Genomic DNA, 21,349 nt, shown 5'->3' with positions numbered 1-21,349 from the left:
GGCTTAGCCATGGAGGAACGAGGCTGAATGCCTTCGCACAAAATGCTCCACTAATCTTCCCTAACTCCTCAGCTTTTATTAATCACGCTGTGCATGAGAGAAAAAAAAACACATTTCTTCTCGAGGAGATCTCTGAGCTTTCATAAATATGCCACTGAGACCTGCTGCATCTCTCCATCCTTCTGATTTCTGTGTGGTTGAATTAGTGTTTACCAAACTTTGACATGTCAGTCAGCGATTAAGGAGGTTTTGCAACACAAGAAGGGTTTTTGTTTATGTACCACAATCTCTGGTCTACATCCAATGACTTTTTGTATTTTCCTCTAGATGATGATCTCGGAAAATCAGACAGCTCCTCTGGCAGCATGGACAGCTTTCAGGTAGGTCTCCTCTTAGTGCTCACACATTTAGTACATCATCTTCAAGTTGCAGCATTAAACTTCTGTTCCTCGTTGTAGTTTTAGGGAAGAGGGCCTCTTCTGCCACAAACATGTGGCTTGGATTTAGATTTGAGAGTCGCTGGTTACACACCTAATTTCTCAGTCGTTCATTTGTTTTATGTAGATCTGATCTGACATTAAACACAGATGGTCCGTGTAACACTTGATGAACTAAAATTTCTCTGTATTATTTGGTTTTCAACCAAAAAGCAACACTGCAAAATAAACATCAGGCCTTTAAACTCAAATCCAACAATATTCAACACAAGGTTTGCAGGAGTGGAAGAAGTCTTAGACCTTGCTCAGACTGCCAGCCCAAATCCATTTTTGGAATATCCACATTGATTTTAGAATGTCTGAACAGCATAAAAAAAACCAAAACATTAAATGCCATGTTTGCATATTGGACACAGACCACGCTTGTAGATGGTCTTAAATGTGATTCTGATCGGATTTCTACAGATGCATGTCAGTCCAGCTGCTGTGGCTTCAAATCAGACTTCAAAATGTTATTTTTCATCACTAACAACACGACACAAAACAACAAACAACAAACTCAGAGTGACAGAAATGCTGAAGAGAATCCAGGCTGCTACAAGCAGAGCAATTTGGAGGAGTTTGTCTGGTGTGACAGAGGAGTTCTGCACCCGGACTTGACAGGGCAAGTATTTGGAGGGTGAAAGGATGGACTTCCATTTCAAATGTAATGAAATCAAGTTAATTTATGTTGCATGTTTTAAAACAACCAGAGTTGACCAAATTGCTATACAAGGTAAAGTGAGTGGCACAGAAATAGCAGTTAAAATTTAAGTAACAAAAACAACACTAAATGGCAGTAGAAATTACAAAGCAATATTGTATGTACACAAATCTAAAACAGAATAAAACTGGAAAGATCACTGTCATACATAAGAGATTATAAAACACTAAAATATTAAAACAACAATGAGAAACCATAGGCCGTTGAAAACAAGTACTACTTAAGATTTGTGGTGAAAGTGTCAATGTGGGAGGGACATTTGATTGAAAGCAGACAGCTTTTCAGCGGCGTCTGCAGAGGCACGATTTATATGCTTCTGTGTTGCAAGCGTCTTTACCAGTGAAGCTCTCTTACAACAGCAACCGTAAACTGTTTATCAGAAGTGCATTAACAGAACTCACTTGTTGCAAAAAGAAGTCTGATTTTATACACGCCTATCAGAAAATGACGTCTCACTTAATCTCAGTCGTCTTCTTTAATACAGCATCATGTTCATTTTGTACATTTTTGTAACATTTAGAGTAAATTAGCAGTGAAGCAAAGCTTATGCTCCACAGCTTCACCCTCTTGTCCAAATCTGATTACTTCTAGCTCCACAAAACCAAGATGGCAACAGCTGAAATGCCAAACTCGAGACTTCAGAACAGTAGTCCATAATCCAGTGGCGATGTCACAGTGGCTACGTCCACTTCTGTTATGGTCTGTGACAGCAACACACGCACTGAGGTTGCTTGGAAACATAAACCCGATTTGATCACTTGCAAACAACAATGCAGGCAGTCTTACTTAAAGATCTGATTTGCCTACTGAAAGAAATGAACATAGCCTTGCTTTGACATAATGAAACCTGCACCAAGAGTTTTAAAGACTGCATCTGTGTTTTTTGAATGATTTACAGGCTGATGACTTACACGCTGCCAAACTTTTTCAGCTCCTCATGCTGTGACCGCACTGAGTGGCACGCAACAGTAAAGCCATATGCACATGGAAACTGGTGGTAACAGTTAACTGGGAAACAGCTTGACAGGTTACAGTGTGCTGCACTGAAGTGTGAGCTGGTACCACCTGACTCGCAGTGCTGAGCCTGTAAAATATGAAGTATTATTTCCAGATGACAACAAATGTTCTAATGTTAAAACCAACTGACTGGAAATCCTTTAAACTATGCTTCTGATGTTTTAGACACTTTGTGGTTCAAATCGGTTGAGGAAATGCTTTTTCTTCTCCTCAGAGCGCAAGAGATATCGAATCCAGGATGAGGAGCGAGACCAGGTTGAAGCTGTTCACTCTGGACCCGGACACACAGGTAATTCAATGCACAGTACATTTAAGTCCACTTATTCCCTGGAGGTAATAAGATCCAACTGGGCCCTCCTCAATGACACGTAATACCTTCCATTGTGCTGTCTTCAGAAACTCGATTTCTCAGGAATAGAGCCGGATGTGAAGCAGTTTGAGGAGAAGTTTGGCAAACGTGTTCTGGTGAACTGCAACGACCTCTCATTCAACCTGCAGAGCTGTGTGGCCGAGAACGAGGAGGGACCGACCACAAACGTAAGACCGATCCCTAAATCACAGAAATATCATTATCCGGCTGAGTAAAGACGGAGGAGATGGTGTGTTAGAGCAGCCGGATGGACTCCCCTCATTATTTGAGCTGCTGAAGGACTCTTGTTGGCATAGCAACCAGGCCACAGGCTCAGTAATGGCAAACAATCTGTATAATGGAGCCTGATGTCCTGCTGTCCCTCCCAACAGAAACTGTCTGTTAAAAAGACAACATGTCAAGACTGTGTCTCCACAGACGCACTGATATGACAAACACATTTTGCATTAGATATGCAAGATGACATTTATTTTTGTTTTTATATTTATTTTCGTTCAGATTATCATGGTTCCTATGGCCATAGCTAACCCTGACTATCACTATCATAATTTCCATCATAAAATCCAGGCCTGGAAAAACTCATTGAATTGGTAAAAATCCTTAAAAGTGCTGGAAAAGTCATGGAATTTTGTTGTGTGTAATAAAATTGCTACAGTATCTTTCACGGACAGACTTCCAACTGACGTAACATAAAGGCAAATTTATTTTCTGTTGCTGATACGTAAGATATCTCTGAAATGATTTTTGAAAAGTCATGGAAAGGTTTTGAAATTTTGTCTATGAAAATGTGTTGGAACTCAAGATTATTTTTTAAGGAGTGTTATTTATTTTTTATAGTTTAAGTCTCCTAATGTGGACATTGCCTGTATGTTATTAATTATTGGAGTTGGCAGAGTGAAACATTGCGAGTAAAGCAGTTAAGTGAACTATTACATTTGCTGTCAGAGTCCTGTTGTTCAGCTGCTGAAGCGGTCATTGAAGTGGACTTTGACTTTGCCCCAGTCCCTGAAAGTAGTTGTAGCGCAGTGACTGTCTAGTTAAGAGTTTGGTGTTGAATTGATTAATGTGTGATGTCCTGATAATGCAGACTGCTTGACAAAATGCACAAGTTGAAACAATCATCAGCATCATTTGTCTAATGCAGATCATTACTCTCCTTTTTCTCCAGGTGGAGCCATTTTATGTCACCCTGTCACTGTTCGACATCCAGAACGGCCGAAAAATCTCCTCTGACTTCCACGTGGACTTAAACCACCCGTCCGTAAGGGGCATGGTGCCCAGTAACACTAGTCAGTATATGAACGGGGGAGGGGACACCCACCCTGAAGGGCAACGGTTGGTCCATGGGGTACCAGAGGCAGCCATGCAGTATCCAAGACAGGTAAATAAAAAACAACAACCAAAAGAAAGACTACATCCACGCAGTTTAATGTGGAAGTGAGATGGAAAAGATTATTTGTTTTGTGAGTGCACTTTTCTTGTGCGGCCTGCAGTCATACTCCTACATTGGCACCCAGTCAACAAAACTTGTGCATGCGCTGAATTTCATGTCAAACATTCACCCAGTAATTCTTGAGATATTTCAGTCTGGTCCAAAGTGACTGACATTGCCATCTCAAGTTTGTCCTTAAAATCAAATCAAATCTATCCATTCATATGTAAAATACTACAACACTGGGGAGGTTCTAAAATGTTTATCCTCTCAACAGGGAGTGTTCTCAGTAACATGCCCGCACCCAGATATCTTCTTGGTGGCTCGCATAGAGAAGGTGCTCCAGGGGGGAATCAACCACTGTGCCGAGCCGTACATGAAGAGCTCAGACTCCACCAAGGTACTGACCCACCCACGACCTCCCATCACCGTCCTCCTCACGAGGCAGCGTGTTCTCCGCACTCAGCAAATTCCACCAGATTATTCCACATTATACACAGATAATCATCCCTGTTTTTAAGTGCCGACCAGTTGCACAAACGCTCAACACAAGCATTGACTTTGGCTGTACAAATGTGGTGGTGCACCCTGAAGGGACCTTTGATGGGTTGAAATGTGATTCAGGCGAGAAGGAAATGTGTTTTGTGTGTGTATGGCAGCATGATGAATAAGTTACAGTACTGCAGGGCTGAGACCAACTCGAAAGTGATGAAGCTGAAACCACACTGTGTTCCTGTTTTCCACAAGGTGGCACAGAAGGTCCTGAAAAATGCCAAGCTGGCGTGTTGTCGGTTAGGACAGTACAGGATGCCTTTCGCCTGGGCAGCAAGGTACTTTATCTCGTTTGATAATTAAGATTTTTAACTGTTTTTTTGACACACGCAGACACACACAGACACACACTAACAGTATACAGTGCAGTCTTTATGACATAGAGAGAAAATGAAACCATAACTTCTTTTTTTCTCTTTCAGATAATAATAAAGTGCAGTATGCTTTTATGATTTGTTTTTAAATGTTTACACTGTATTACACTTCATTGGCTAACATTACAGTTCATAAGCCTACATCTATCATTTTCTACACACAAATTAATTCTTAAGATGTACAACCACTTTATTTTATATTCCTTAATAGTTCCATATTATATCAGTTCTTAACAATTTTAATAATCCATCATTTTAATCAGTCAATCTTTTAAGTCATTTATCAAGAATAATGCTGAGACTTTCACTAGTTCTTCCTGTTTTGTTTCACTGTAAATTAAATATCTTTTTAAAGATGTCTCCTTGGGCTCTGTAAAATTAAGCTACTTTCTGACATTTGTGATTAACTAAATAGTTAAAGATATAATACGAAACATTTCTGCATTAAAATGTCTTAAAATTAGTGACATATGTTATATATTTTAGTTGAGTTGTATACTCACATTATCCATAATTTTTCCAATGATGTTTAAACCCACAAAAATCTGTAATTTTAGGCAAGGTGAGTTTTATTTGGTGACCTGCCAGTGGTGTCACACCCCCTTTACCCCCTCTAGTTTCTCCAACTTACGGGGAAACTTAGAAAAACACCAGATGATACGTCATTAAAAATCACACACTGTCACCGAATTTTAATCAGTAACAGTAATACAGCCTCATTTTTTTCAGTAATTTACAACACTATAATCCAATAGAGACCAAATTTATTGAAATTATATTTCAATATTGACCCAGTTATGATACTATATGGCTCATGTCAGCAACCAAGCGAATGTGTAGGGTGAAGTTATTATGTTACAACAGCGTTTAACAGCTAATGAAGTTTCAGTTAGTGTGATTGCTTTGACCACGTATAACAGCGCTCAGTTACCCCACGACTGAATTTGCTACATAACATTAGCTGCAGTAGCTGTTTGTGTAGGTCATCTAGTTAAAGTGGTGAGTTAGCAAGTTCATTTTATGTTAGCTTTAGTAACTTACTTCTTCTTTAGGATAAAATTAACATGAGTAAATTTTACTTAAAAAAAACTTTATTTACTTTTCCATGAAAGTGATTTCTACTTGAGACATGACAGACAGATTTTTGGTTGTTTAACAATGAAAAACACAATTCCCATGATTCCCCGCTACTTCAAGAGGTCATTTAAGTGTTATTTTTTGATTAATGGGTCCCTGGAGGTAGAAATTACATACTGTGTTATTAATCAGTTACTCGGAAAAAACATTAATAGATTAATCAAGTATGGATATAATTGTTAGTTGCGGGCCCAGACTGTAAATATTTGTCCTTCGTCCATTGAAACATAATCATCCAACTACTCCTGCTCACTTGAACTGTTTTTAGGTGCATTGAGGACAATAGAAATGTCTCTGACTCTTCTTTTCCTTCTTGCAGGACCTTGTTCAAAGACGCTTCAGGGACGCTCGACAAAAGTGCTCGTTTCTCAGCTCTGTACAGACAGGACAGCAACAAGCTATCCAACGAGGATATGCTCAAACTGCTGGCCGATTTCAGAAAGTTAGTCGTTGCTCTATGAGTCCTCTATAATATAAATTGTCTGAGTAGTCTTGCAGATGTTCTGGAAAGGAAAAATGTTCCTATAGGTTGTACTTTGGAAAATGCTGGTCAATTTTGAAAATAAGATGTTTGCTCACATCTGTGAATGTGGTGTGTGTAGACAGCAGAGGCTTAACTCGAGTTTATTTTTCCTTTCCTCAGGCCAGAGAAGATGGCCAAGCTGCCTGTAATCTTAGGAAACCTTGATGTTACCATTGACAATGTAGCCCCCGACTTGACAAGTAAGGCCTCTAAAGTTCGCTCCGTGCAGCCAACATGAGAGATGAAAGCTGTTTCTGCTCGGAGCAGATCGGTCACGTTGTCTGCAGGCTGTTTATTTGCTCTCCCCTCCCTCCTGCTTCTGTGTATAGATTGTCTTACCTCATCCTACATTCCTGTGAAGCAGTTTGATGTCAGTGAGAAGACCAACATCTTCTTTGAAGTGGAGGAGTTTGTGCCGTGCATAGCCAAATGTTCTCAGCCTTTCACCATCTACAACAATCACCTCTATATCTACCCGAAGCACTTGAAGTACGACAGCCAAAAATCATTTGCAAAGGTATCACAAGCTTTTAATGTGTTGTGTTATTTTGCAGGATAATTGACACAGGAGGAGGAATTATGATTATTATGTTGTCCATATGTAGCCTCAATGTTCCTTTGTTATACCCAAGGTTTCTGCAGATCCTTAAAAAGTTTTAAAAGGCATTGGATATATAAATCCAAATATAAGGACTTAAATGGCATTAAAAATGTCTTAAATCAATCTTTCAAAAGTCTTAAAAATGCTCAGACATGGGAAACAGGTTTTTTAGAAATTGTGTGGGTTTTTTTTCTGACATTGCGTTACCAAAGCTCAAAATAATGGATAACTTTAAATAATTACAACTTATTAAATAACTTTAATAATAACAAAAATTAATTATAATGATAATAGAATTTACCAAATATATTTTGCATTAAAAAGACATGTTTTATCTTTCAATCTTTATTTTAAAAATGAAAATAAATTTCTCCCAAACCTCAAATCATTAATGTTGATTGATGTTTTTTTTCCTTCAACATTGGCCACAGTGAAATTGGTCTAAAATTGTATTCCAAGTGGCATTAAAAAGTCTTAAAAAGTCTCAAATCCCCCTTACCCTAAGCAGAGGGACCCCTGTATACAGTAAACTGGACAGATTCTCCAGCAACAGTTCTTGTAGGACCTTTCTCTCATATTGTGAGTCACTTTTGTTCGTTGTGTGTCCTCAGGCCAGAAACATAGCTGTCTGCATTGAGTTCAAGGACTCAGATGATGAGGAGGCTCAATCACTGAAGGTAAACTCTCACTGAATGTGTCCTGGAAGTACTCCTACAGCCCCCTCCCATCACAGGAACTAACTAGCCATTGTCATCATCCCACAGTGCATCTACGGCCGACCTGGAGGACCCTTGTTTACCAAAAATGCCTTCGCTGCAGTATTACATCACCAGCAAAATCCTGAGTTCTACGATGAGGTTAGACACATTGCATGTCAACATAGAGGTACAATCTTAGAAATATATGTGCCTACTCGAACCATACAGGGTTCTTGTCCCCATAGGAGAATCCTTTTTTGGTTGATGGTAGTACCTTTATATTGGTTCCTGGTTCTCTTTCAGTGAGGGGCCTAGCACCCAACTCAAAGGGTTATATCTTGAACCATCTGTGAAATGTTCCACCCACGTTACCCGTTTTCCACACCATGGAACAGGTTCCAGTTCCCGCACCTAATTTTGAATTGCACAGAACATTTTGACCAAAAGTAAAGTGGTTCTAACCTCAAAAAATTGGTTCCCAACTGAAAGAAAAAATAGCAGGTTTTTCTTGACCTGAAGAGTGAGTCAGTGGGCCTGTCATATTTGACAAAATGGAAAGAGAGGATGGAGTCTTACACGAGTCTTGCACGTCCTTGAAGAACTCTTTATTAAAAAAGGGTTCCTCAGAAGCAAATTTTTCTGGATGTAACCTCGGCATTTCAGGAGGAACCCCTGTGGCACCCTTATTTCTAAAAGTGTATGTGTAAATCAATGCAATTAATGACTTAGTCTTCATTTGTGTTCTTATTCCTCAGTTTAAGATTGAGCTGCCAACTCAGCTCCATGAGAAACATCACCTGCTCTTCACCTTCCACCACATCAGCTGTGACAGTAACAGCAAGGCCAGCACCAAAAAGAGAGACCTGGTTGAGGCTCAAGGTAACGTTGATTCACAACGACATTGTCTAAAATATCTGTATTTTCTGACTTTCACACATGAAGTGAACTCTTTGGAAGCATCAGGCCGTTAGCTGTCCTTGTCTTTTGTCTCTGCTCTCAGTGGGTTACGCCTGGCTCCCCCTGCTGAAGGACGGCCGGGTGACCATGAATGAGAGTCAGATCCCTGTGGCTGCCAACCTGCCTGCTGGATACCTCAACTGTCTGGAGGGTGCCAGCAAGGTAGAGAGTACATCCTCAAGTAGTTAAGCAGTGACGGCTGGGCCTCATCTACTCAGAGTTCAAGTGCTGTCCTTTCTTTTTCTTCCTTTTCTTTATTTATGTGCAGACATTGATGAAAATCTCTCCACAGACGGATGCAAACATATACACCTGTCAAAATACTCAAAGCAGATGTGCTTAGTAGAGCTGGTAGAGCGGGTGCCCCACGTACAAAGGCTATGTCCTTGCCGCAGTGGCTGCAGGTTCAAGTCCAACCTCGGCTATTTGCGACATGTCTTCCCTTCTCTCTCCCCCTTTCACTTTTAAGTCTGATAAAGATAAAAATTTAAAAATACTAAAAGCAGTGTCTGTGGTAGTTTATGTAAAAGTAGTGGACTGCAGGACCACATTTGCCATTATGACACACACACACACACACACACACACACACACACACACACACAGACTTACAGGGTGTTTTCTTGGCTGCTAATGACATATAAGTGTGACATTAAAATCTGCAACAAAAGAGCCTGTCTGTAGAAATATTGTCTATAACATAATGCAGAATATTTAGTGAGTTACTGAGTGAAGGATTGTTGCTTTTTCTTTGTGTTACAGCATTCAGGTCCTGAAGTCAAATGGGTGGATGGAGGCAAGCCTTTATTTAAGGTGTCCACTCACCTCGTGTCCACTGTCTACACTCAGGTGAGTTTTTGTGAGTGACGAAACACTGCTGATTTATCTGCTTTGCTCTTTTGCCCTCTTTTTCTGTTCTTTTATTTTTTTTTAAATTAATTTATTCATTTTATTTTTTTGTCAAATCTGAATTTGTTCTGCGATTTCATTTAAACTTCTGACCGTCTTTGTGTCTCTTACAGGATCAACATTTGCACAACTTCTTTCATCACTGTCAGAGCACTGTGCCTGCACCCCAAGTGTCAGGAGGAGAGCTGGTCAAATACCTGAAGGTAAAACAATGAAGGGGTGGCACGACATAAGATTTTACTGCAGACCGTGATTTAAAAAAATAGAAGTTGGATGTGGTGAATTTCCATTATTGAGAAAGTCGTAAATATCGTGTCCAGCTGCATCCAAAGGGACTGCTGCTGCAACAATAAATGAGACTCTGCAAAACCAGGCTGCATATGCATTAAAAATACACAATATTTTAATCAGTATTTGGCATATTTTCTTATTAAAAGATATGATGCCATTTGAAATAAGTGAAAAGCCTTTTAACATTGTTTGCTTTTCATTTAAAAGTTTGACTGTTCTATTTGTGATGCAGTAAAAATATTGTTTTCTTAATGTTTTAAGTATATTTTATTGCCATTTCAAGAGTTTTGAGCATATTTTGATAATAATAGGGATAATGTCATAATGATCATGCCATTGAATTTTCATATCATTGCATGCCTAAAGCAAAATATAAAAAAAACAAACTACGGTACAAATACTGACTCAACGACATGCCAAGTTAATTTGCTAAAAATATGTGTAAGCTAAATGTTTAAAATTTGCGTTTTATTGGAATCATTACTTTTGCGTGTTATTGTTTATTTATATCATAAAGTGCAGGTCTTATGTTTTTATGAAAGGCTTTGTTGTGGTGTTATGGGTGAGTTACATGGCTGGTAATGTGTGTACATGCATTTTAAAAGAGACTGTTAATGCTACAGAGTCATATTAAAACCACAATCCACAGTTCTGACGTACAGTTTACATTTTAGTGTTAGCATATATTGAGTTCACATGCTCTACACGGATGCATAAATGGAAAATTTGGGAATGAAATCTGAATAGAATGATATCTGATGCTTTTTTTGGATACCTAAAGGGAAAGGTAGGGTGTGTTTTTACACTTAAACTGCTCTGTATTAACATGCAAACTAACTGTAGCTCATACTCACTGTGAAACCACAGACAGTCACGCTCAGTTGGAGCTGAATCACATGGAGATTAATGCTCTGCTTTGTGGTACGGCTCGCTAACAGCGCATTCTTCTGGACGGTTTGTGCAGGGCTTTCTCTATTTCAGACTTTACCTGCAAAGATTAGACTGAGCACAGTAAATCTGTCAGATATCTACCCCTAGCTGGCATACTTCTTTTTCCACTATTATTTTGTGTGGTTCTGGAAGCTCAGTCAATACTTTTTCCATCACTTGCGCTCTTATTCCACTTCATGGGAATCTCAGTTCACTGTTCTCCTGGCAAACACTGACAAGGAGAACAACACTTGGTCCAATGCATCTCTTGGGCTCTAATGTAAACACAGCAGTGAACATGAACAATGGCCAGAGGGTCAAACAGCAGGTCAGCCATGTTGACTGGCAGCTCGCCAAATGACTTGCAGGGCTCGTGAGAGCTTCCTGTGCACGCAATGATGTACCCGCACTCTGCCATGTTCCAGGCAGCTGAGACATTACGTGTGGGTAATTAGCACAGTGTATCCTGTCCTCCTGGTGTTGCTATTAAATTAGTTTCTTCATGTTATTATTTATAAGCCTGTGCTCTTTGTGTCTTCGTTATACGTAAAGTGCCATACAGTGAAACTCTACCTGAACATATGTCCATTATGTTTTACCCTCAGAGCCTGCACGCTATGGAGAGCCATGTGATGATCAAGTTCCTGCCCACCACCCTGAACCAGCTGTTCAGGGTGCTGACCAGTGCCACCCAAGAGGACGTGGCTGTCAATGTCACCAGGCAAGTTTCAAGTTTCAAAGTTCAAAGAATTTCATGTAAATTATGATAACAGAAATTAACATAGAATTGGAAATGTATTTTCAGCATGTATATTCAAGAGGACTAGATTTTAAATTAGCTGGTTTTCAATCACTGTTTCCACAAAAATCACAACTCTTTTACTATTCTCTACTATAATCACCAATTATGATACTTTACATTTACATTTACATTTTGCCCGATGATGGTATGTTATTAATTGACTAATAATGTGCAGAATGTTTTTTTTTTCACTTTTATAATGAGCATTTGATCCAACAAGCCTATTAATTAGACTTTCTAGTGTGCAAGTACTTTGTATTAACTATTTTAATTGATATTAAAGTGGAAATCGACAAAGTTTTTTTTTAATTTTAACTTATAATTATGAAGTAAATGTTGATTGCACGATGTAATGGCTACAGAAAAAATATGACACCATCTGTGTTTGTATTGGTTCCCTATGAGCCTCAATTCCACTATGGAAGTCTTTATAAAGACTTGATTTATGGCACGAAGGACAAGTGCAAACTATTGCACAGGAGGGGGACAGTGCCGATGTTTCACCGGTTCTCTTGGAAGCCAGTGATGGGGAAGCTACTTTAAAACTGTAATATAATACAAATACAATCTATTAGCTACTTCACAATAAAAGTAATTAAGCTACATCTTAACTACACTAAACCTGTCAAAGTGAACACACCTCAAAAAGTAGTCAAACTACATCCAAACTATAAATTGTCTTTTTCTCAAATTGTTACAAATTGGCGCAACTGAACTGACTCTGAGTGAAGTGCAGGTGTGTTTGAAAGTGGGGCAGCAGGAGCACTTCTGGTCTCCCTTAGACCACAGGTGCTCATGGAGGGGAATACTTCAAAAAAATTAAACCCCCAAACTGTGGTATAAAAGATCCAGGTCAAGGCACTCCCGGATGGTTTAAAAAGCATAAAAGGCGTTTAATTCATAGGGCAAGAAACATTAAAAATACACCAATGTTTATCGGCTTGCGCCTTCTTCAGGGCATAGCGACACACTGAAACAAAGAGAGTGATTATGTATGTGTATAGTCTCTCTCTTTGTCTCAGTGTGTCACTACACCCTGAAGAAGGCGCAAGCCAGTAAGTGTATTTTTAATTTTTCCAGCCCTATGAATTAAAGGTCTTTATGCTTTTCAAACCATCCTGTACCTGGACCTGGATCTTTTATACCACAGTGTTTTTGGTTACACGTTCGTCCTTTTTTAAAGGTGTTTTTGATTTAGGGACTTTGGCAGGCCAGTCCTTACAGAGGCGGCCTGAGGATGTGGTTTAAAGAGAGAATAAGGAGCAATTGTTGAAGTGGAATCATAAATGCTATACTCTTGCGAGACATCTTGCTCGCAACCCAGAAAGGATTTTGAGCTAACGCCGGGTGATTGTCATCAGATGACAACTGTAGCATTGTGCCATATTGTATGTCAAAAAAACGTCAAGAGAATATTATAAATATGTAGTTTGTAATTAACTACATAAAATGATGTAGCAGGATCAAGGACAAACATAATTTTGTTTTTTAAAATTTGTTTAAAAAATGACCAATAAATCTACCTTCTACCTTCCTTCTTCTAAAATACACGACCCAAAGTAGTTAACTACTGAAAAAGCCACTGAGTTCTGAATGTAGATAAATTGTTACGCAACTTCTGTAAATTGTAGTTAAATTGGAATTGAACTACATGTCGTAAACAACTCCCCGAAAAACTGAAAGCAATCCAGTTGTCTTTGTAATTGCGACACCAATAATAGTACCGCTTGGAAACACCAGGAGGAGAAAGTAATTTGTGATCTGTTTCCCTTTTAAACATGTGGTGTTTTTGTGAGTGGGGAATTTGTGAGTAAGAATTGTTAATAAGTGAGGCCTCCAGCTGCCACGGCTCTTCTGAGAACCATTTCCTCACACGTTTTCCTTTTCCATCGTTTCCTTTTAGAGTCATGATTCACATTGTTGCTCAGTGCCACGAGGAGGGGTTGGAGCACTACCTGCGATCATATGTGAAGGTGAAATTCACATGCCAAATATCTCACTATTTACAATCTAATGTTTGTACTTATAGTTCTCTCTGCATGTGTCTGATACAGTTTGTATTCAAGACTGAGCCACATACGTCCTCCACTACCCGAACAGTGCATGAGGAGCTGGCTAAAGCCATGACTGCTATCCTGAAGCCGTCCACTGACTTCCTCACGAGTAACAAGCTCCTCAAGGTACATATTTGTTCTTTTTTAAAGGATTACACACTGTGATTATAACTGACATGAATTTCCTCTTTATTGTTCTCTGATTGATGCTTGTCTTCCCCACAGTACTCCTGGTATTTCTTTGAAGCCTTAGTCAAGTCCATGGCTCAGTACTTGATTGAGAGTGGTAAAGTGAGGGTAAGTCTGCCACAGCATGTGTGTTTGACTCAGGGGTGTCTGCTTTTTAACAGCTTAAGCTCTTCACTGTGGTTTACAACATGCCAAGTCTTGCGGACAGCCGCAGTGCCACAGTCAAAGTATTCTGTATCCACAGTCTGCCCCACACTGCTGTGCACTTTAATTGGCTGCATTTGTTCATGCCCTATAAGCAACCACATCCCTGTGTTTAACCTCCACTGGAGTAATATGGAGGCCACAGTGTATAGAAGAGATCACATCAGTCTGGAAACTGTGTTTCAGTTACAATACAAGCCTGGAGATATTATATATTTTTGTTATTGTCAGTAAATCCCACGAAAAGACCAAAACCAACCATGTGTTATGAAGGAATGTGGTCTTAGTGCAACAATATGGCTCATTGATCTGTTTGTTTTTTTGTTTGTTTTTTGACAGCAATGACGCTCTATGATACAGAGCAATAAGCTAAATCAGTCTTTAGCTACACAAACAGTAATTGTTATTCATTTGCTATTGGTGTAATCATCTCAAAGTCAGTGGGATTTTTTAATGGGTTTTTGGTTATAATGGTATTATTATTATCATCATTATTATTATTATTATATTATTATTGTTGTTGTTATTGAATGAAATTAACAACTGTTTCTGAATATATGTGTTGTTATATTTAATTTTTGTTAAACAATATTAAGGAAATTGATTCCTTTAATAAAGTCAGTCTTGCAGTCATGTAGCTTTTAAGTTTCTTTAAAAAAAAAAAGCTCTTCCTAAAAAAATGACTGCAGGGGTTGCCAGGGACCAGGCCTCGTTGTTGTGATGGAGATGAAGTCATGTGACTGTGGTGTAGTTTGTTGATAGCCAGACGCTGGCTTTTTATTTCAAGCAACTGCATTTACCCTTCAAAAATCATAACAGCGGTGCTTATCTTACTGAACAAAACATATAAGCCACAGAGCTTATTTCTGCAATAGTCCAAAATACAATGAAAAAAAATTAATTGGCTTTTTTATGAAGGAAACAGGGGGATAAAGACTTCAGGGTTGATCTCCCAAAAAAAACAAAAACAAAAAAAAACCATCCTTGTAGCAGTCTTTTACGCTGTATAACAAAATTTGTATGAATATCCGTGCTGTGTCCTGCAGCTGTCCAGAAATCAGCGCTTCTCAGCATCCTTCCATCACACTGTGGAGACTCTGGTCAACATGATGATGCCACACATCACTCAGAAATACAAAGACAACCTGGATGCAGCCAGGAATGCCAACCACAGTCTGGCAGTCTTCATCAAGGTCAGGAGCCACAGTAACTGTATACGGTACGGTTTCAAGGGCACCAAGTTTTCAAGGATACTCATTTATTTGTTATGTGCTTTCCCCGTCATTCTGTAGCGCTGTTTCAACCTGATGGACAGAGGCTTCGTGTTCAAGCAGATCAACAACTACATCAACTGTTTCATGCCTGGAGACCCAAAGGTACACACCACAAGCCGTTACAGCATTCACACATACATATTGTGCTACAGCACAAGTATTCTCACAGCTGTGTTTGAGCGTTGTTTTAACTCTTCCTCACTGGTTTCTGTCATTTCTTAATGCAGACACTGTTTGAGTTCAGGTTTGAGTTCTTGCGTGTCGTGTGCAACCATGAGCACTACGTCCCATTAAACCTGCCGATGCCATTTGGAAAGGGAAGGATACTGAGATTTCAAGGTGAGAGGATTTACCTTGAGTGTCAAATGCAAAACATTGCCTGTCTGAGTAGTCAACACAAATAAAATAGCCCTACTTATTTTACATCTCATGCATATCGTTGTTGTTGGGTGCAAACCTCGTATCTCCACCTTTCACTATTTTCTTCTTTTTTTTCTCGTAAATTAATTCTATTGGTCTATCGGTGGGTTTTACCATTTCTCATCCAGTGAAATGTATTTTAAAAGCTTGTGACTAAACCACCTATCTCGAATATATCTTTTTAAAAAACACATTGTTTTTTCTAATTCTTTAAAAATAGCAATTTTGGAGATGGGAGGTTTGCGCCTGGCAGCAGCGGAATATAACAAAAGTCAAACTAAATATCAATTAAAGTTGTTTCCTTTTGATGTAGCAGTCCTTAATCTACAGAACCTACTTTGTTTATTTGTGTTTTCAAGTAGCTTTATTATCTCATAGATACGGTGGAGTCATGTGATACTCTACTAGGTACGTGCAGGGACGCACTGCTTGCATGTCATTTCCGAAAAGAGCAGATGTCAATCCAATCATTCAACCATGACCAAAATGGGTCACATGATTTGCCCCAAAATTTGGGCTAAATCCGTTATCTTCCAGTCTTTGCTGACTATCCATCCTTATCAAAACACTCAACAGAAAGTTTATACTATTTATAATTTGTTGTTGTATGTGTGTATAGAAGCTGAAGTTTGGTGCAGATGTGAGTGATCATGAATGCAAGTTTGGGTTTTTTGTTTTTTTTATTGAAGTAGTTTGGCGTTTTTGTCTAGTGATGAGAAGGATTCCAAAAGACACATTTTTTCTGTCATTCATAATTTTTTCTGTCTCTTAAGATCTTTAATGCTTGAAATGCAGGTTTTAAAAAGACAAACACTGTGTTTAACTTGATTACAGTCAATTTGGGGAATCTTTGAGTGTGATTTCAGACTGCTGTAGTCGGCCTGTGTTGGAAACCATCTGTGAACAGCTGTTCAATCAGAAGCTTTAATCCTGTTTGTCTTTCTCTACGATGAACACTGTTGATGTGGCGCTCAGTTGCACAGCCTGAAATTGTCAAACACACAATCCAAGCTTTCCTGTAAATCTGTTCTTGCCTCACAAAGATTGCGAGATGTAAGTCAATAAGAATCAGGTGTCAGAAAGGAAAATATTTGCAAGATTTGATGCAGTTGACAGTCTATATTCTGTCCAAGTGTTGGTGTTTTCTTGTTATTAGTTTGACTGTCAGAGTATTTTAAATTAGATATGTTCTCTTAATCCTTCTTTTCCTCCCCTCAGACCTCCAGATGGATTACTCGCTGACAGATGACTTCTGTAAGAACCACTTCCTGGTCGGGCTGCTGCTCAGGGAGGTCAGTGCAGCTCTGCAGGAGTTTAAGGAGATTCGACAGATAGCCATTCATGTGCTGAAGAACCTGATGATAAAGCACACATTTGATGACCGCTACACCTCCAAAGTAAGCGGTGCCTTCTTACCTCCGCCTCTTGCATTTCCTCTTTGCTTCACATATCTGACATGTGTGATTTTGAGAAACTCTGTTGAGAAACTTGTGTGTTTTTCAGAGTCAGCAGGCCAGGATGGCCACCCTGTACTTTCCCTTGTTTGGTCTGCTCCAAGAGAACGTCAACAGACTGAATGTGAAGGAAGTATCTCCATTCACCATCAATCACTGCAACAATGTAAGGGAGCCACCTAGTGGCTTCTTTTTCTTATTTTATCTACCATACAGAGATTCCATTCACATTATAAAAGGAGACCAAAACATAACACAACCCTACCTCCTGACATCTACACCCACACATTAGAAAAACTAATACGCACAAAGAGAAATAAAAGGGTGCTGAAGCACTTTCAGATTATGAGTATCACTCATGGACTCATACAAAAATGACCCTGTAAACAATAAGACAGGTAATATACATGCATACATATGCCTTTAGTGTAATCCAGTATATTCAGTTATTGTCAATAAAAAAATATTAATGACTAGTATTGAACACTCAGGTCTGCTGAAGTGGTACCAGACAGTCTACTCAAGTATGCAAGACATGGACTACATGTATTTAAAGGCTCATTGTGTGGAATTTAGGGGTGTCATAAATGTAAAAAGCAGAACTCAAAAATAATATTCACAACTATGTTTTCATTTAATTATAGTGACCCTATCCTTTCACACTGAGTTTGCCATGGTATTTTACAGTAACCCAGGAAAAAAATCAAACTCTGGCACTAGATTGGCCATATGCATTTTTGTCTTTTCATTTTTTGTTTTTTTTTTGTTTGTTTTTGCGTTAAAACTAATTTAGCTCTGCAGCCTCACCACTGGATGCCACTAAATCCTACACAGTTGACTTTTAAAAATTAAATAATAAATTCCAGGGGCATCATATCTAAGTTTATAAACCTGAATTTGCAATAGCTGCTACACCAGTGTCAAATTTGAGCATTTACGGGCAAAAACTATGGTTGCCCAAGGTTTTGGAAATGTTTGTGGACTGACCGACTGACCAAACCAATGTCAGAGCGAGCTATAGAGCTGCTGGTCCAAGCTTATAAAAATTCAGGCAGGGCTTAATCTGTAGTTTGGATTCTGAATTATAAAACATAAGAATTAATTTCTTTACTGTTACCATTTCATACCACATTGAAAAAATCTTTAAACATTACAAAGTGCTAATTTGAATGACCAAACAGAGATTGTTTAGGACGTAAGGACCCTTCATAAGTCCTGCACGTCACATAATAGCCCTGGAAAGTCTTTGGGTTTGTGTCCATTGAAGTGTTGTTTTTCCTCAGAATGGAAGAGAAGATCTTCTTACCAACGCGTTGATGACACCTCCCAGATCCAGCACCTTTTTGGACACCAGCTTGCACAAAGATGTTTTTGGAGTCATCTCCGGCACCTGTAAGTGGACAAATGATGTTGCAAAATAAAAAATATATTTACCATTTTAGTTTTATATTGATGTAAATCTGCTCCCCTTTTGGCTTTGGACAGCTTCACCTCACACATCGTCAACCCCCAACATTAACTCCGTGCGCCATGCGGACTCTCGTGGCTCACTCATCAGCACTGATTCTGGCAACAGCCTGCCTGAGAAGAACAACGACAAGGGCAACTCTCTGGACAAGGTACATTTCAGAAAGTGCTGCAAGATGCCTGTTAGGTCATTTTATGCAACATTTATTAGACATCAGATATAGGCTTCCTGTGACATTTTGGTGAGCCTGTGGCAGATCAGAGGTCTCCTCGCTTCATCTTAACTTGTATCATTAACCCCCTTACCTTACCTGTGCGGCTGGCTGCGGCAGACGGAGAAGTTTGTGCGGAGACACTCCGTCAATGTCCTGCGCTTCTTTACGGAAACAGAGGAGTCCATGCCCGCCGTGCGCACCAAGCGCATCACCATGGACTTCTCCCTGCTCTCTGTCCCCTGTGTGCCAGAGAGCTCCCTGCAGCCCAGCATTTCACTTCAAGTACAAAAACCTTTCTCCACACATTAATCCTCCCTCCTAGGAGTGTCCCATCTGGGAATGTTAGAGTGTGTGTGAGAGTGTCCCAGTGTCCTAAATCCTAAGCCCTTTCTTTGCCAGATGATTCTCAGGCTTCAGCCTGTTTGTTCTCTGGTGCCATAAAGCAGAGCTGCTGTACCACAGGGCCTCACAGGGTTTCTCTCTGCTCTTTTTTCAGATGTTGATAGGCATGCACGCTTAGGGATTTCTCACTTTTGAGTTCCTCTCATGTGTGCTGTCTTTTTTTTTTTTGCTTTCACTAATGGGCAGCCTAAAGCTAAATCTGAGAGGAAGAAGTCCATGAAACACAAATGATTGAATTTTCACTGTCTGTGCCAGGGTTGGACATGGCCACCTTTTTGGCCACCTGCCACTGCGGCTGGTGGATTCTAAAATCTACCAGCCGGTTACGATTAACATTGTTTATTGGCTGGTGAGTGAAGCAAATCTAGCAGTCACTTACATATTTTACCAGTATTTTTCTGGTGGCTGCTGCTAATTTTCAATCCTGGTCTTTGCTTTTGTGTGTTTTATCTTCTGTTGACAAAAAAATGTTGGCAAGGTATGTTTCTGTGAGCAACGGACACTTTACATTTGCACATTATTATGTATTTACGTCGTGGTTAAGGTGGTCAGATCTTGGCTATGGTTAGGAAAAAGATCATTTTTCGGCTTAAAAAAAACAGTTTTGGGGGCTTAAAACAGAAACATGTTAGTAAAAAACAGTCCTTTGTCATGCCACTATCCTGGCAGGAAAAGCAGTGATGTCTTGCCCAAATACAACCTTTTTTCCTGCCAGTATAGTGGCATGACAAAGGGCTGTTTTTTACTGATATGTTTCTGTTTTAAGCCCCCTAAACTGGGTTTCCGAAGCCAATATATGATCTTTTGCAGCAATGACTCAATAAAAACAACCACTTTTTGTGCCTAAAACGCATCTGGAAACAGCACGACTCACTAAATAACAATTGGTTTTGTTGTTTATTGGTCTCAAACAGTGGACTGCAGCTTGGCAGGCATCAACCATCCCCTCCACCTCCCGATGACAAAGTCTGCAGACATACTATGTCACTTTAGAAACAGTGATATGATACATTTGAAACGTGCAAATGTAAGTTTTTTGGTTTGCGGAAATGTACGACAACTTTTTTTTACCGGCGACTGGGCTGCAATTAAAGCTGTTTTTGTGGTTTGTGGTACCTTTAATCACATTTAGTTTAACAGCATTAGGGATAAAAGAAGGCTACTCACAAATATTTAGCAGTTACTATCAACTGTCATAACTGCTTTAGCTTAAACTCCTCAAAAACGTGCATCAAAATAACTGCACCACAGCTTCACAGTTTCTGTCCACCTTTTCAGGAAAACTAACTTTAGCCTTGATGTGATCCACTCTCCAAAACACCCACTAAAAAACCACAGCCTCATGCTTTCCATTAAGTCATCCCCAGCTAGTTTCATGGTCTAGACTTACTGCTGGCAAAGGAACGTGCTTGGTACATTGCCAACCGCTTGCTGTGGTAGAGCTGTTGCTCCACTGCTGTGGGTCTGTTTTCTCCCCGCTGTCTGCCTCAGCTGGGAGAAGTGGTGTTTGTTTTCCACAGGCAGTTTTTCCACAATGCATAGAGCCCTTCAACATCTGATTGTGAATGTGAATGACTCCACTAGTATAGCCATTGTAATCCTAGGATTTAGGATCATGTCGTAACCTCACTTAAATTCTCTGCGTATAGTTTTTACTACCTTTTTTTTTTTTTACTGCAACACAATGTCCAGGACAATGACCGGGACTTAGTTGTCTAGGCTTTGAACTATGAACTCAAAACTAGATGTAAACTTTACAAGAAAGTCTTAAAATTGCTATGACAAATGCCCTTTGTCTTTGGGAAAGACAGAATATAAACTGACTAGTTTTTGTAGAATGCACTTGTGGTTTATCTTGAGGCAACAACAAAGCAAAG

The 21,349-nt window shown here is 39.4% G+C and overlaps 1 protein-coding gene across 12 annotated transcripts in view; it reads left to right on the top strand.

Moving 5' to 3' along the window:
• LOC121948849 (dedicator of cytokinesis protein 9) overlaps positions 1-21,349 on the top strand; it is a 110,697-nt gene that overhangs the window by 73,341 nt on the left and 16,007 nt on the right. For 6 of the 12 annotated variants that reach the window (XM_088083271.1, XM_088083278.1, XM_088083274.1 and 3 more), the window contains exons 9-35: positions 328-380; positions 2,432-2,506; positions 2,614-2,754; positions 3,756-3,968; positions 4,297-4,419; positions 4,767-4,849; positions 6,402-6,524; positions 6,726-6,805; positions 6,935-7,122; positions 7,818-7,883; positions 7,971-8,063; positions 8,660-8,783; positions 8,905-9,023; positions 9,624-9,710; positions 9,884-9,973; positions 11,597-11,712; positions 13,697-13,766; positions 13,848-13,973; positions 14,073-14,144; positions 15,287-15,433; positions 15,533-15,616; positions 15,742-15,853; positions 17,153-17,331; positions 17,438-17,554; positions 18,672-18,780; positions 18,874-19,007; positions 19,188-19,352. In XM_088083271.1, the coding sequence (XP_087939397.1) occupies positions 328-380; positions 2,432-2,506; positions 2,614-2,754; positions 3,756-3,968; positions 4,297-4,419; positions 4,767-4,849; positions 6,402-6,524; positions 6,726-6,805; positions 6,935-7,122; positions 7,818-7,883; positions 7,971-8,063; positions 8,660-8,783; positions 8,905-9,023; positions 9,624-9,710; positions 9,884-9,973; positions 11,597-11,712; positions 13,697-13,766; positions 13,848-13,973; positions 14,073-14,144; positions 15,287-15,433; positions 15,533-15,616; positions 15,742-15,853; positions 17,153-17,331; positions 17,438-17,554; positions 18,672-18,780; positions 18,874-19,007; positions 19,188-19,352 (3,089 nt within the window). The remainder of the gene's footprint in view (positions 1-327; positions 381-2,431; positions 2,507-2,613; positions 2,755-3,755; positions 3,969-4,296; positions 4,420-4,766; positions 4,850-6,401; positions 6,525-6,725; positions 6,806-6,934; positions 7,123-7,817; positions 7,884-7,970; positions 8,064-8,659; positions 8,784-8,904; positions 9,024-9,623; positions 9,711-9,883; positions 9,974-11,596; positions 11,713-13,696; positions 13,767-13,847; positions 13,974-14,072; positions 14,145-15,286; positions 15,434-15,532; positions 15,617-15,741; positions 15,854-17,152; positions 17,332-17,437; positions 17,555-18,671; positions 18,781-18,873; positions 19,008-19,187; positions 19,353-21,349) is intronic. The other 6 variants (XM_042494354.2, XM_042494352.2, XM_088083277.1 and 3 more) reach the window with 1 other exon arrangement.

The sequence above is a fragment of the Plectropomus leopardus genome, chromosome 10, assembly GCF_026936395.1.
Source record: "Plectropomus leopardus strain MGB_pleo_1.0 chromosome 10, ASM2693639v1, whole genome shotgun sequence".
In the NCBI taxonomy this organism is placed as follows: Eukaryota; Metazoa; Chordata; class Actinopteri; order Perciformes; family Serranidae; genus Plectropomus; species Plectropomus leopardus.
Note: the sequence above shows the minus strand (reverse complement) of the source record. Positions and strands in the feature narration are given on the sequence as shown.